We start from the raw sequence: 15981 nt of genomic DNA, 5'->3' as shown, positions 1-15981 counted from the left end.
TACAATTTCTGCAACTGAATGATTCATTCGATTGAGCCCATCATCCAAAATCAAATCCGTACCTGTGTCTAGATTAGTTTCGACATGCGCAGTTCTTAGCGACTAGCGACATTTTTCGCGTTTAGTGTATATTTTGTTTTAGTCTATAACTCTATTACGCTGCGGATAGATGTCGCAAACAATTTTTTGATAGTCGGCAACATCAAAACACCGCAAGTAGCATGCAAAGTGATGAGTTCTCTAGGTTTGTTGCATTGTGTAATTTTTGCAAGTACTTACAAGTGTTGAAAAATGCCGGTAATAGGAAAGAAGACAGCACTTCGCTTTCAGATAAAAGCAAAGTGTAAGGTGTCTAAAGCACGTTCAAGTTCAATGGGTGTAATACACCATGAGGTAGATACGCCAGTTTTTATGCCAGTTGGCACACAGGTAATGACAACCACAATTAAAAAAATGTAAATTTTTTGTAACTTTTATATCCCATTGTTCATCAGAAGTACATCGAAATGAAGAACTGGCCTCGGAAATATGGTAATTGGATGTGGCTGTATTACATTTTATTTGAGGAAAGACAGACTTCCTGCCTTTTCACCTCCTTCATCTTTTCCCCTTTTTAATATCTCACTTTTCATTGTCGTTTATTTCTGTGTAGACGGACTGTTAAGATATTTTTTGTAGAAAATTAACTTAGGTATGAGCTGGGGTAGCTAAGTCAATGTAGTGACTGGCTACGGACTGGACGATTCCCTGACAGGACAAAGGATTTTTCCTCTGGCCACTTCGTCCCAGCCTTCTATACAGTGGGTATTGGGTCATTTCTCAGGGGTAAAGTGCAGCGGGTGTGTGACTCTTAACCACTCACCCCCATCTAGTGCCAAGGTTAAGAATGAGTAGGAGCTATACCTCTCCCCCCAACCGTGTGCATGGCATATAGTGGGACAGCTTTACTTTGCTTTATTAATATAAGTATTTCCCAAGTTTTTGGATGTGGTAGTAGGTCACAGTGTTTGTCACCACTGAGGAAACAGTTGAATGTGTTATTCCACTAGAAGTCACTAGACTTTGAGAAAATTTGTAGTTGCATTGTTCTTTCCCGAAGTTTTTTATTTTCAAGATCATTGTGCAACATACAGTTGTAAAACAAATTTGGCAAGTTGTACTGAATCAGAGGTCAGAGAATCCCCTGAAACCAGAAAATATATAAGGGCTTTTGTTAATTAACACAGCTAGTTCCATAAGTCCTTGTCACATGCAGCAAGTACCTAGGAGGCTGTAGAAACCTAAACATATAGTTTGATGTAAAAAACAAACACTTGAAGAATTGTGGAATAGTGTGTAAAAGTGACAGTAATAATAGACATCAGGATATACAAAACAAGATTCTGGGATGCTGCACAGAATTTAATCTTGTTAACACACTGTTCTTTGATATTATCCAGTTGTAGGTGACACATGTGAGGATTTACATGTAAATTCCCTATTATTTATAGGATAACAACAGACTGGTGAAAATTAGTGGCAGTTGTGGAATCTTATGCTGACCACAAAGAAAATATAATACAAAAACATTACATCTTTAAGAAGCACAGTTATAAGGCATTGGCTGAAATAAGTTGTCTAAAGATCAAGAAGGCACAGTCTAGTGTTGAAGAGTGTTCAGTACTTTATGACATTTCAGAAAACTTTATATTTGTCACACCAGATTAGATTCTGTCATAGCATTGGGTTAACAGTCAAGCAACACTTCATCCTAAATTCATTTTGGAGATGATAGTGACAATTTTCAGAATAGAAGTGTTTGTGTAATCAGCTATTTGTTGGAATATGACACTGTGACTGTATATGCATTTGAAAAGAAAGTTCTAGAAAATATAAAGCTTCATCTCCGTAGTGTAAATCAAGTGACTTATTTTATGGACAGTCACCTAAAAATACTTTAACATAGACGCAAAATGGCACTTATTTGCTGCTACTTAGATAAAAGGGCCATTTGACGGAGTAAGTAGAAGTGTCAATATGCATGTGAGAAGGGCATCTTTACAACGAGTTGACAAACATTTTCACTGGGTGATATGTTCAGCTACTGTATGGTAAACATTACAGGAATGCAATATACTTGTGTACACAGTAAAGACATCGAAGGCAAAGAAGTAAAACTTGTTAATATGCATGTGACAATAGCACAGAATATCAAAGGGCATTGTTTTATTTCAACTGTAGCCAAGAAAATCAGAATAGAGTATGTGTCAAGTTGCATGGAGTATACATTGGTCAGCATATCAGGTGTTTGTCTTAAAATACTTACAGTTGAGACAGAAAGAAAGTTGGCATCTACGTTACCTATGTCCACTACAGAAAATGGTGGTTTGCTGTAATCGAGCCTTTGGTAGTTTGTCTCTTAGTAATTTACCCCGTATTTAAATAATTCTGGTGGTAGGGATTGAGTCCTGTACTCTTTGCTAACCTTATAACCGTTTCTAAATCTTCTTGGCCAATTTTTTCTATGTTCTCATCTGTTTCATAGTCCTCTGCTCCTTCTGTGTTTTCTTTATTTGTTGTTCTGTATTTCATAATTCCATGTAATGCTCTTTCCAGGTGTTATTTTCCTCCATTTTCAGTTTCTTAAATCCTGTTCTTTGTGCTCCAGACATGTTGTGTTACAATGGTTTCATTAACTTTTCCCAATCTTGTCTTGTTGTGGTTCTTAATAGTTTTATAACTTCTGCTCATCGTTTATTGCAACAAATATAGTAAACCATGTTTCTTCACAACAGAGTTAATGAGTTATTGATGTACTTGTCATTGAGTTGTAAGTGTAAACATGTTTTCAGGGTACACTGAAAGGCCTCCTGCCTGATCAGTTGGAAGCACTGGGCTGCCAGATAATGCTGGGAAACACTTACCATCTGGGAACAAGACCAGTAAGTAGTTAGTTTTGTAGGAAGTTCGAACGGATGTGGTTTCACTGCCGAACGTGACCACTGTCTCCCCATAACTCTGCATGTAAAATTGTCAACCAAAAGTCAGTGTTTCAGATCTGCAACAATGCAATTTTTTGGGAGGCAAAATAGAAATCTGTTTTCTTTCACAAAATAGTTTTGTATTCATTTCTGCTTGACCAGTGGTGGGATGTATGGGAATGGCCACACGTCATGGTGAGATGGTGTAAGAGGCATAACCCAAAGCAGGGGTTTAGTATGAAAGCATTTGACTTACAAGAGAGCATGACACCAATATCACTTCTGACATTATGGATTTGACAGATGGCACACCACTCAATACTTGGCACTCAGCTGTCCAACAAATAAGTATGATTACCTTCATAATCAACACATTATTGTATTAATTGCCAAGTGTGTGATGCCAATTGGAACATTACTGGAGGAATGGTGTTGAAAATATGGCAGTCCCACCATTTAACTCAGCAACAGACTGCTTTCAAATTATTCTTGTGAGCTGTTCTCTCCCAAAAGACCACAAACAGTTGTCCCACGTGATCAGGTTGGGTCTTCTGGTAGGTGAGATGATAGGTCTATTTAGTCCTTTCTACATTGGACATTGTTGAGGGAAGTATGCACACCAGCAGCATAATTTACTGATGCCCTTTAGCCTACAGAAAAAGTCAGTTTGCAGGTCAAATAGGAATTAACTGCCAGTGCACCTCTCTCTGGACCACAAAAAAGTCAGAAGTGTCATAATCATTTGCCGGAACTTAGAAGACCACCCTGATAACCTGATGGAAATATCCAGAGGTTCCATTGTCCCGCCTGAAACTCGACTCAGAGTAGTGCCATCTATTCCAATAGGTCCGATATCACGGTATCACCGGAAAGAGTAACTACAGGCCAGGAGAAGCTGAAGGCTGAATAGTGCTGGCTGCAGTTGAGGGACAAACATGAGCAAACAATCAATAAAATCTTCTCGGGTAATCAGCCGCGTCAACTGTTTACCGTAGTAAACTGACGTTTTGAGAACCAACTCTGTCCCCATCATCAGGGTACTGATGTGACTATCCAGTCGCCTGTGTATATACCTGCCCGGGACCAGTACTCATGTCCGGCCCAAGGAGCTAGGGGGCGGAGTCAAGCGCTCGGTTTGTTTGGCTCTGCTTACTACCTGGCGTTTCGCCTAAATTCCTGAGCATGTTAGCCACTGGATACCATGCTCAGCTCAAGGTGAAACCTCTGTCCCTGTTAAAGTTATTGGGATGCAGCCGGATCTCTATGGCTTCCTTTACAAGTCGGTTTACTTTCAAATCCTATATGAGCAAACAAGCTTCTTCAAGCTGTACATCAACTAAGAAAGTTTCATAATTTAATTTCCAAACATCACAACACTACTGACCCCAAGTCATTGAAAAGAAGTGAAATTACAGGTCGTCCCAGGAAGGATACACCGCTTTTTGAGCCCTGAAGGAACCTGTCTACTTCAACAGCACAAGAGCATGGGAGATGTTCTTCGTGGACACAAGTGCCAGAAATTTTTTGGGGTTTGCTCTCTCAAGAGCAGGGAGGCAAAGAATAGGCAGAGGTTAACTTTGATAATTCAGTGTCCAAGACAGAAGAATTACTGTGGGAGATACAGGCTATCTTCAAAATAGTACAACACCTCCACAAATCCCTTCATGGTAAAGAGTTCCACCTCTGCACAGACCACTCTGCTTTTACGTGGGTACACAATGTCAAGAATGTGGAATGACAAACAGCTCATTTGTGTCAGCGTCTCCATAAGTACAACTTCAGGATCTAGCGTTGTCCAGGGCGCAAGCACGCCAACTCTGTTGCACTGTAAAGGAGACGTCCAGAAGAATGCACCAATTTCCAGAAGGTCAAGAAGTGGGCAGACAGCCTGAGGGCGAGTCATTGCATCTATCCATGGTTAGGACTATACTGCCCAAAGCGCCATTGGGAGTCGGCGTACAGAGGGATGAATACATCAGAAATGCCCTTTCCCAAAGCACTGTGCAGAAAATACTGACAAAACTCTGAAAAAGACCTTTGGCAGGACACCACAGTGTCATCAAAGCATTTTGTAAAATCAGTCAGTGGTACTGACTGCTGCACTCAAGGAGCAATGTCGAGAGTTGGTGCCAACAGCGCAACAACTGCGCAGCAAAGCAGGGTCCCCAAACCAGGAACCCAGTCCTGATGCACCGATACAAGGTCGGAGAACCGTTCGAAAGGTACGCTTTTGACATCACAGGACGATTCCAGACTGCGAGAGCGGGGACCAATATCTCCTCAGATTAACAGCACCCAGATGGTGGAACTGGTTTTGATATGGCATACCTGCATTAAACTTTTGCACCATGAACTCTGGTAGAAGTTTACCTAAATTTCAGAGGTGTTCGCTGCCTGTCAGGCAGTTTGAAGTTATAGTTTTGTTCATTTTAAAGAGCACATCACTAAGGGACCTAAATGAGCTTATTTTGTTTAAGTTTGACAGATGTTGATGGAACATAATGTAAGAAACTTCTGTATGTTTCAGTCAGTTAATTTTAAGGTTCATCTTACTTATAGATATAATAGTATTTTTGGTAGTAACATGTGAAATATTCATCTAAGAGACGTGCTTTTGGATTAAAAGTTGCAGGTAGTAATGAACTTCACATATTATGTTTAAAACATTTGCACAAAGCTCACTAATTTGGAGAAAATCTCGAGCATAATTGGGATACATATTGTGTGTGCACTACTGAAAGTGTTGAACACTCTCTCCAGGCATTGCTCTATTATCTGTTAGGAACCCACTTAATTTACAATGCATCATCTCCTGTTTCCACAGGTTTTAAATTTGGTATTGAACTCTTTTACAAGATTGTTGCACAAAGTATGCGCCAATACGTAGTTAACAGACAAACTTGAGCATTTTCTCATTGCTTGTTTGTAGGGACCTTCTGTAATCATGAAGGCTGGTGGTCTACACAAGTTCATGAATTGGAATAGAGCACTCTTGACCGACTCTGGAGGCTTTCAAATGGTCTCACTGCTAAAGTTGGCAGAAATTACGGAAGAAGGAGTAAAATTTCAATCTCCTTATAACGGTATGTTTTGGTGCAAGTTGATGGCACCTATTATAGTTGTCATGTGTGTCCAATTTAAAGGTCTTTTATCAAATTGCATACAGGACCTCTGTGGAACATTTTGTTTGATTTTGATTATATGCCATCTCACAATGTAGTTTACTGTTCCTGTGATTTAGCATCCTGATGTGTTCACTATGATAGTTCTGTTATACAATTTATTTGTGATTGTAATGTCTTTGGTCTCAAGGAATAAGCATGCCATGTTTGGTGCAGATTGAAAATTCTGTTCTCAAGATATAATGAACATACACTCACACCCACAATTTCAGTTTGATATATAAGATATATTTTAGATTATGATAGTGCATGTGTCATTCTTTGCTGGATCATTGGAAATCTGAAGAATTTCAGTTGCTTTTGCTTGCATGTGGACAAGCAGCCACAAGCAATCATTTAGTTAGATAGGGCATTAGATTACATGAAACACACTACCAGACATTATATATGTCTGAAAATAACCTTATTTAATGTGCAGGCTAAGAAATCAGCTTTAAAACAGAATCAAATCGTACTGTCTGACAAAGATCAGAAAACAAAGAAAACATGAGTTTGAAGGTACGTGCTGTTACTCCCCAATTAAATGTAACATTTACTATGTGTTTGGTCTAGAAGATCACGTGGTTTGGCAAATGCTGATTGACTTTATGTGGCAGATATTTTGAATAATAGGAGTTCCTGTGATAGTTCTTGTCAGTGATGCAAAGATGTCACCATGTAAGCTGTTGACCTATTTCAGTTTTCATATGCTGGGCTCTTTACAGAAATACAGGATTAATATTTTTCCAAGGTCCCTTTCTGAACTGTCTCATGTTTAGACAAATAATGACTTTTATAGAATGGATTGTGCACTGTGTACAATCTTGACAGTTCCACAAAAAGTAGCTATACAGGGTCCAAGGAATGTTTCACAATCATGTGTCTTGAATGCAAAATTCCAATTTTAAGGTGAACACAGAAAAATTCGTAAATATGCTTTGACTACTTCTGTCTATCAAGACATGTCTTTATAGACAGAAGATGACAGTGGGGTATACTTGATGACCCATCTTTTAAAGGGGCTGACTATAATTTGGTGGTTGCAATACTTAGGGACAGACTGTCAGTAAGTAACTCAGCACCAAAAAAGTTTGATATGCAGAGATTTGATCTCAAAAAGTTAAAAAATATTTTAATTAAACGGCATCAGATCAAAGTATTAATTAAAAGGTATGCAGTTTCAGAAAGCTTGGATGGTAATGTAAACATCAGCAGGCCTTGAGAAAATATTAGAAAGATTATATAACAATTTGTTATCTGAAAAGGGAGGAAATTCATTTTAAAAGTAGCTAAACAAGGTAAATTTCTTCTTTTTCAGGATCAGAAGTTATGTTGACTCCAGAGCATTCCATTGAGATTCAGAATTCAATAGGTGCTGACATAATTATGCAGCTGGATGATGTAGTGAGAACAACAACAACTGGGCCTCGAGTGGAAGAAGCGATGCTTCGGTTAGTGGTTGGTAGTTTTGAAGGCATGTTAATGTGGTGGTAACATATATGTACTATGCTGCTTTAAAATAATTTTGCATATGAGGTAAAACATATGTAGGAAATGTCCAGTTTTGTTGGGATCTTGTTAGCCTTGAGTTTCATGGTCGTTGTATCTCGAAAGGTAGATTTCATTACGATCGGCAGTATAAGGATAGTTTTGTGTTCATCAGAGGAATCATACCTCAGTTTTCAAATACATTTTATTGCCATGAAGATGAAACTGCAGTTTGTGCACTTATGTTTTCATGCAGATATTTAACAACTCATGTAAGCCTGTTGTGGGCAGTCAGTGGATTAGGTCATCACAGGGATACAGGATGTACTCAACAGAGTGAATTACATGATATTCTCGGTTATTATTTGTAGCAACATAACATTTTAAATGCAGAAATGGCATATATAAAGTTCACAGCACAAAGTCTATACCAAGGGTCACACTGTCAGTGTAAGATAAATTGTGATGATATTAGTTTCTTCACTATCCTTATTGTTTTAAGATGCAACGCACATTCTAAGTTAAATGTTTAAAAGCTTATCGTGGAAGTTTTGAGTTGAATTTTATTAAGTGAACATGTAGCAGAGTAACGTGGAAGTCAAATTCATCCATTCATCCAATGGATCTGCAACCCATATCGGGTCTAGGCCTCCTCCCATGTGGGAGGTTTCTTTGTCTTTGAAGTGTGCATTTGTGAGTAGTGAGTGATCAGCCCACTGACTCTGCACAATTTCTACTCAATCCTGAATTGACTGCCAGTGCCATCTAGCAGTCAATCAGGAAACTACTTGGGTGAGGAATGGCCGCTGAATTTTGCTTACGAAACATTTCATATCATGCTTGTAAGGTTCTTTTACATGCCGTAAATCTACAACATGGGACCGCCGGCTTTACTTCCCCTCCGAAGGAAGTTGTGCTACCGATTTTTATTACCCTTAAAAATCCATCGACCTCGGGCAGGATTGAACCCGCAAACCTTGGGTCCAGTGGCGAGCGCGCTAACCACTAGTCCACCGAGGGCGATGGACGTCAAATTGGCAATCCCTAATTGGTCAGTCAGATGAGACTTATGCCACTTTTTGACCAAACAGCTTCTTTAAGCTGGGGCAATGACTCCCATCGGTGTTGCGGTGGCAGTTTCATAATTCTGGAACATTTCAAGAAGCTAAATTTTATATTTGGGGATGAGGCAAACAGAGGCACTGTCAGTGGAAATTTCCATAATTCTCAGTTTATAACAATTATCAGTTTATGTAACCTGTTTTGAATCTGTTGTTCTTCCTCCCCCCCCCCCCCCCCCCCCCCCCCCCCCCCCGAAAGTCTAGATTCTAACTTCGGCGAACAAGCCAGGGCCAGAATTTTAATGGGGAAACATCTTCAAAGTGATCACTTTGGACACTGACAAGATCATCCTTGAGTAGGATTAAGAAGATGCATTTTACTTACGAGCAATGTGCCCAGATGGCATCGGAATTCCCAGCAGTTGTTACTGCTGATCTGGCTGAATCGTGTTATTGCTGGAAGTAGCCACAACACGATCATCCATGAATCTGCATAGACTGACATATCACTACATTTCATGGTGGGGGCCATGGGCAATTGTTTCCAAGGTAGGGGCATAAAGTTGCAGCCTACCAGTGGTTCATGACTTACCATTAAATTTATTTTCTGATTATCAGTGATGTCTTAAACAATAATTCCTTTGACATATTTTTTGAAGTCACGTTGTGCTGGAGGTATCCACACCACTACAGTCTGTTATTTTTCTCTCTATCCCCATAATGGCAGGTTGATGCAGAAAATTCTGCGAGGTGAATATTATGGCCGTCTTGCCCAGTGTAACCAGCATTACAGTTTACTGCAGAAAAGAATTCCCCTATATCCTTTGGGATTGTTACTCCCCTCACAGTGTAGCTTAGGACTTCAGTCAGCCCTTGGGTGGTGAAAGTGGCTTCACATGGGTGTAACACTAAAGGATTCACACCATCATCTATCAAGTAAAAAGTGTCAGTCAATGCTCTGGTTCACACCATCAGCTATTGAGTCAAAAATTTCAGTCATTGTTCTGACGTGGTCATTGAAGAGTGGATTGTCTATAATTCTGATATTTCCCTTAGAACTGGGTCTAATTGGCATCTTGGTCAAGGCCCTCTTGGATTTAGGAAGTGGCAGGTACCTTAGTTTTCAGAACCTTCTGGTACTACTTTGGCTCTTCCTAGCTTTCAAGCTTCCTTCTGGCATTCCAAAAACTTGATTTATGCCAGATGAAGCCTGTCTACTGTAGGGCTACAGTGTAGATTAGATTACCTTCATCCATGGGTTTGCTGTGACTCCCAGCCCCCAATGGCGGTATGCCAGAGCTGCTGGCTTCCAGACAGACATGGCCTCTATAAAACAGTAAAATTATGTTTTTCATAACTGTTGAGCCCCTGCCTCCAAGTGTCTTCTCAGCTTCCCACATTAGCTGATACTGTCAGTTGCTGGAGGTGGCATGCAAGAACTGCTGGCTGCCTGCTGAGAAGAATCAACTTGCTGCTGGAGTCTCTGTATCTCAGAGCTCCTTTGTATGGCTTTCGACATTGCTCTTTTATTCTTGTGTTCCATTTTTGTTCCATGAGAACCAGGGACCGAAATTACCACCCACAGAGCCCCATGCCGGTGGAGGCATTGATGTGACAGGGTGTTACTTTGTGTCCTGAAGGGATTGTTAGTGACACTGCTACCACCACCTCAGAACCAAACAGCCCTTCGCTTGATACCTTAGACCTTGGCTTCAGTGGATGTGAGCCCTATTCACTATCCAGTGACATTATTTCCCTCTGTGATGAGGAGGCCATGGGTTGAATGTTGGAGGGGAAGCAGAAGTCATACAAAATTATAATAATCCAAATGTTCACAATATAATACTAGGGAAAGCCCAACACAGAAAATGTTAGAGGCTTAGACTTTGTGCGGGTGTCTTTTTCACACTGCCTGGACTGGCATAGTTTGTGTATGTATTCTAAAGTGATTAATCGGTAGTGATCACTGATTTATTGTCACACACCTACTTTTTTAGCCCTGTATTAATAATACATTGGAAGAGGCTTGGTTTATTTATGTAGTACTTAAATTTTGGCCCTTTTTTGTGTTTAAATCATACATAGCACCACAAGATGGTTGGACCGGTGCCTCGGAGCTCATCAGAATGCTGCCACACAGAGCATCTTTCCTATTGTGCAAGGTGGACTAAGTAAAGCACTGCGCACTGAGAGTGTCAAGCAGTTGATACAAAGAGACGTTCCTGGTTTTGCTATTGGTGGCCTCAGGTAATGCACAGTCACTGTGCTTGTTATTAATTGTATGATCTATAGGTCTTTGGTAACAAAATTTAGTAAAGTCTTCACAGGTAATCAGCCACTTCAAGCGGTCTTTAAAAACATGACATTTTGAGAGCCATCTAGAGATGCACCAATGGGAAGGCAAGGCCAAGCAGAGCTCGGCATGTGACTCTACCACTAGGCACACTTGCCACCCAGTCTGGCAACAAGTGTTCCAGGCAGGTATATTGATTGATATATGAGACATTCTGGGATCTGCAGACAGATCTGATATGTCTGAGGATCCCAGGATCCTGATGGCTGATTGCGTGCGATGACTTCATAATATTGTGTTGCTGTAGAAACAAATATTTGCTGGATTAACCAATGTTCTGTTAACATACTGAGGTACAGTTGCCTCTGCATGTCAATGTTTAAATCATTCAGATCTGTGATTTAGTTTAGGTTTGTTTTATTTTTGGGTGGTTTATGGTATGTGTTCTTATTAAAAATTGGCATTAAGGAAAATGTGTGATAAACAACTAGTTTGTCTGTATTAAGTGATTTAACTTTCTACCATTCCATTTATATTGACAGTAACTGAGCCTCTTGGACTGTGGTTTTGAAGAGCCCTTTAAATATCAAATGAATATGGCACTTTCGAGGCACAGTTTAAAAATTTGTTCATATCTCACTGTTTTCTAAATTGCTGATTTTGTGTGCATCCATTACGAGTTGCAGAAACCATGATTTCTAAGCTACAGCTAGTGACAAAGGGACTTATTTGTAAGTTGTGTGGTCAAGAGAATGTAGTATGTACATAGTAACATAGCAGAGTTCAAAGAAGTTTCTAATTTGTATGAATGCAGTTCCTTTGTCAGTAGGTAGAGTACAAATAATCATTCAGATTGATAACATTTTCAGATGTTTACGCTAGTTAAGATTGTGGAGCTCTGTGCTTTCGATATTCTGAGCGGCAGCAGAAGTTGCTGACCAGACATTAACTTCTGGGCTGGTTCAAACATGTACACATATGACACTGTCAATGGAATGTTGTTATCAATTCTTTTTATATCTTATAAATGTCTGTACATATCTGTTCCAGATTTACAGAATCATGAATTACTAACACATAATGTGAGTGAAGAGAATAATCGTGTAATGAAATGTCAGATATGAGAACATGAAAATACCATATAAAATTCCTATCTTGTATAACTTTTTTTGTGGCTATTGCTGATACCCATGCCATTCATAGAATGGTTGTTTTGTTTTCTTTGTAGTGGAGGGGAGAGCAAGAATGATTTTTGGAAAATGGTGCACCTAACAACAGATTTACTGCCAGAAGACAAGCCACGATATTTGATGGGCGTGGGCTTTGCGGTTGACCTGGTGGTGTGCTGTGCTCTTGGAGTGGATATGTTTGACTGTGTATTCCCTACCAGAACAGCGGTAAGAGTGAAGACTGAAAATATTGATTATTGGCTTCAACACACACACACAAAATCTTGAAACACTCAGTTCATCAAAGGCAACAACTACTAATTGAATAACTGCTTGTCATGTGGTCAGTCTTTCCTGTGGACCCCATGTGTGTGTTATAGTTGTTTGCTATGGCTGGTGTCTGCATTTCCATACTCGTCACAGAAATTACCTTCTGTTGGAGAGCAGTGCATATTTGTAAATATGTTTGCATTTGAGTTTTCTTTCCATACCAGAGCTCTTAAGTCACCATTCGCCGTATTTCAGTCTGAGCTTCCTTCCAGAATCAGTAGGCATTCCTTTTCAGTTTGTTGTGACAGTGCTATAGCAATTTATGGCCTTCATATGTAAATTATCAGATAAATCAGAAGACAGCAATCTTCAGACTCACCGCTGTGGAAACCTCAAATCCTACAAAGAAAAGACAAAATTGTCCATGTATAATCTGCATCCCAAATTGTCTATCCTTGTAGTAAGTCCTGACACAGTTGCGTTAGTTGTCATTATGACAGTCGTATGTTTCCTATGTCTGCTTAAATATACTGACATGTGTGTGTATCCTGTAGAATCACATAGCTTGTAGATTGTTATCCCAAACCTTTTTCATTCTGTGGTGTATGCTGTTGAAAATTACTTTCTATTTGAACAGCACAATGATTTCTTCAATCCACTAAATGTTCTGTTTGGCTGTAATATTTAGCATATGCATCATTGAGCTAGTCAAAAATTGTTCTCATTTTCCACAGCCTATTATAAATTTGATCGTTTGTATGAGATTTACTTTTGTTGTGACTGAAATGCAGAAATTTCAGTATATGGAAGAATCTGTCTTGTTTTTATTGTGCAGGAGGTTGAACTGTGTGTTTCAGATTTTCACACCTGAAATTAACTCACATCCCAGTTCATACCATCGTGAAATGCCTGGGTTGTACAGGTACATGAAGTAAAATAAAAATGTTAATTGCTTCCTATGTACTGACTGTCATCTTGACCAGTTGGGTATCTGCAGCTGTAAGCTATTTAGAAGCAAACTTATATTACTGTTACACAGGAAATACCAAAACCACCAGTGGAATCCCCGCCGCCATGAGAACCTCGTCTCACATTCTTGTGTACTTGTAGCACTGTTTCTACCTTTGCTGGAAGCAGCTTGTGTCCTATGTTTTTGAATCCCCCAACAGCTGCTCCATTGCATTCTGTTCAATTGTTTGCACATTTCTTGCCAGTCGAGTTCTTTCTGAATATATGGATCAGAAAAGAAGTCACAGGGAGCCATACCTGTCTCCCGTGTGGAATACTTCGTTAAGCTAAAGATTACTGCTCGTCCTGGATTGAGTGGGCAGGCGCTTTTCAATGTGAATTTGTCACTTGCTGGATTCCCAATTTTGCAACCATTTGTGAGTTTTAATGTTGGTTAGTAGTGTGACCTTGCGGAGCACAGTACTCTCATAATCAAAGAAAACAATAAGAAACAATTTAGTTACACTGTATTTGAATGATTCTTTTTGTCATTATGGGGGAATGGATTTCTGTTGTGTTTGCTGCATAGTCTAAAGGTCATAGATTATAGGCCCATTTTAAGTTTTCATCAGTTTCTGAATGTTGAAGCAAGTTACAAGCTACAGACAAGTGATATTCTTTACCTTCTTATGTCAGTAATCGTGGAACAGGTTTGGCCGAGGCATGCCGCAGTCCACAGTCTTCATTTACATAGTATCCTGATATAAGCCACAAGAAATTTGTATATCTTCATCCATTTCATGGTAAATTTTCACTCATCTTGTTTCTACTGGTTGAAAGGCATCCATGATATTCATTACTCGACATGAATATTCATCCCCCCCCCCTTGAAGCAACAGAACAACTCATTCCCTAGTAAACTGTTTTGTATGCAAATGTTGTTTGTTCCAGTTGATAGATTTTGATCAGGATCTTTAAAATCCTGTTGCAAAGTGTAGTGCACGTGTTTTTACTCTCAAATATCAAAAAGGTTATATATGATATAAGTACCCTGATTTTAAATGCTAACCACATTTCAGTGAAACAATGGAATGAGCTGTAATCACACCCAGATGTAGTAATGTGTCAGGACATGCTTTGTGTAATTTATCTGTAATATTAATTCATTTTTAGTACTTCATCAGATTTACATAATAATTTTTTTGAAGCATGATTTGAACTTTCATGGCAACTAAGTATAATAATTTCTTCTCCAGCTACCAGCTGCATCAGGTGAAGTACTTAGTATATTGGGGACAAGGATGAAAATGGTTCTTGAGATGTTGGTTTTTCACCTTTCAACCACCTAACAGCTGGTAGCCTGTGAAGAATTTATTAAAATTTTCTTGAAGCTACAATGAATATTTTAATAGCATGCAGTAATTCTTTGTTTGAGGAGCTATGGTAGAGCGCAGAAGACTTGCATGTATCTACATACTGTGAAACCATAAATGTGAAACAGTTGTATAGTATTTCTGCAGCAGTTCCATGAAAATTATTTCATGTACATTCTAGAACAATTTTGTGAATTGTGAATGGATTTTAAATTTACAATGATAGTAATGTGTTCAGGATTGTGTGACTGCATGAAGACATTACAGAGTATATGTATGTTAAAGACATTTTTTCTAGCAGTTTGCTTTATGCCATATGTAAGCTTTAGAGTGGATGTTTGAGATAAATGTGTTACATTTTAATGTTTCTTCCTTTGGACAGAGATTTGGATGTGCTCTTACCTGCAGTGGGCAGTTGAACCTCAAACAGAAGAAGTATGCCAAAGATTTCCAGCCCATTGATGAAGGATGTGACTGTTCAACTTGTGAACGGTACACCCGTGCATACCTACATACCATTGTGACAGTGGAACCTGTTGCTTGTCATTTGTTGTCTGTACACAATATTGCATATCAGGTAAACTAGAATTATGTGGTATTTTAGTGACATTGTTTCATAACCCCATTACTGGTTACTGTATTTTCTGTTGTTTCAGCTACGACTCATGCTCTCAATACGAGAGAGCATAGAGCAGCAGCGGTTCCCTGAGTTTGTTTGTAAGTTTATGGCCAACATTTACACAAACAAAGAATATCCACAATGGATTGTGGATGCTCTTGCAGCAGTAAACATCCACCTTGACCCTGCAGATCCCACAGCTGAAAACTAATTTAACTGGACTATTTTTTTAATGCTGTACAAAAATATTTGCCAAGTCGTCCAGTTACATTTGGAACAGTGTGTCAGAGTTTAATAGAACTGGGTGAGATTTCAGTTTTCACAGCAGGGAGTATGAAGGTGACTGTCTTATTTAATTAAACTGATCCTTGAAGAACTGTAATAATAGAGATAAGATATATGAGACCATTGGATTGTATTGTCCATTCTTCATCCTCCCACAATTGTTCCTCTTTATATATTGTCAGCTCTATCCATCCTCTCTTCTGCAAATCTTCCCCCACTTGTATTTATTAACTTTTATTGTACATGATTTACAAGTTTTCCCATGGGCATTCTAGGAACATATTAAACACTTGGCATATAATTAATACTGTGTTCCCTTTTTAAAACAAATCTCTCTTCAAAACTGTCAGTGAG

At 39.1% G+C, this 15981-nt stretch overlaps 1 protein-coding gene across 3 annotated transcripts; it reads left to right on the top strand.

The window, feature by feature from the left end:
• The first annotated feature begins 151 nt into the window (after positions 1–151).
• Tgt (tRNA-guanine transglycosylase) lies at positions 152–15932 on the top strand. Of its 3 annotated transcripts, none has more exons than XM_022065782.2 (8): positions 152–429; positions 2832–2921; positions 5890–6043; positions 7440–7572; positions 10756–10917; positions 12192–12360; positions 15106–15215; positions 15380–15552. In XM_022065782.2, exons 1-8 carry the CDS (start codon positions 292–294, stop codon positions 15411–15413), a joined length of 990 nt encoding a protein of 329 aa, XP_021921474.2. In that variant the 5' UTR covers positions 152–291; the 3' UTR covers positions 15414–15552. The 3 variants fall into 3 exon arrangements, with proteins under 3 accessions (XP_021921474.2, XP_021921472.2, XP_021921473.2); XM_022065780.2 differs by having other exon boundaries at positions 154–429; positions 15106–15300; positions 15380–15932; XM_022065781.2 differs by lacking the exon at positions 152–429 and adding an exon at positions 436–531 and having other exon boundaries at positions 15106–15300; positions 15380–15932.
• The last annotated feature ends 49 nt before the right edge of the window (positions 15933–15981 follow it).

The sequence above is a fragment of the Zootermopsis nevadensis genome, unplaced genomic scaffold (genome assembly GCF_977971745.1).
Source record: "Zootermopsis nevadensis isolate Lab colony 2312 unplaced genomic scaffold, Znev_1.0 Znev_ptg000024l, whole genome shotgun sequence".
NCBI classification, from domain to species: domain Eukaryota; kingdom Metazoa; phylum Arthropoda; class Insecta; order Blattodea; family Termopsidae; genus Zootermopsis; species Zootermopsis nevadensis.
This window is presented reverse-complemented; position numbering and strand designations above follow the sequence as displayed.

Coding starts and splice junctions, on each gene's coding strand:
- Tgt (XM_022065780.2), top strand. CDS start 292: ATGCCGGTAATAGGAAAGAAGACAGCACTTCGCTTTCAGATAAAAGCA. Junction 2,922..5,889: donor ACCATCTGGGAACAAGACCA/GTAAGTAGTTAG, acceptor GCTTGTTTGTAG/GGACCTTCTGTAATCATGAA. Junction 7,573..10,755: donor GTGGAAGAAGCGATGCTTCG/GTTAGTGGTTGG, acceptor AATCATACATAG/CACCACAAGATGGTTGGACC.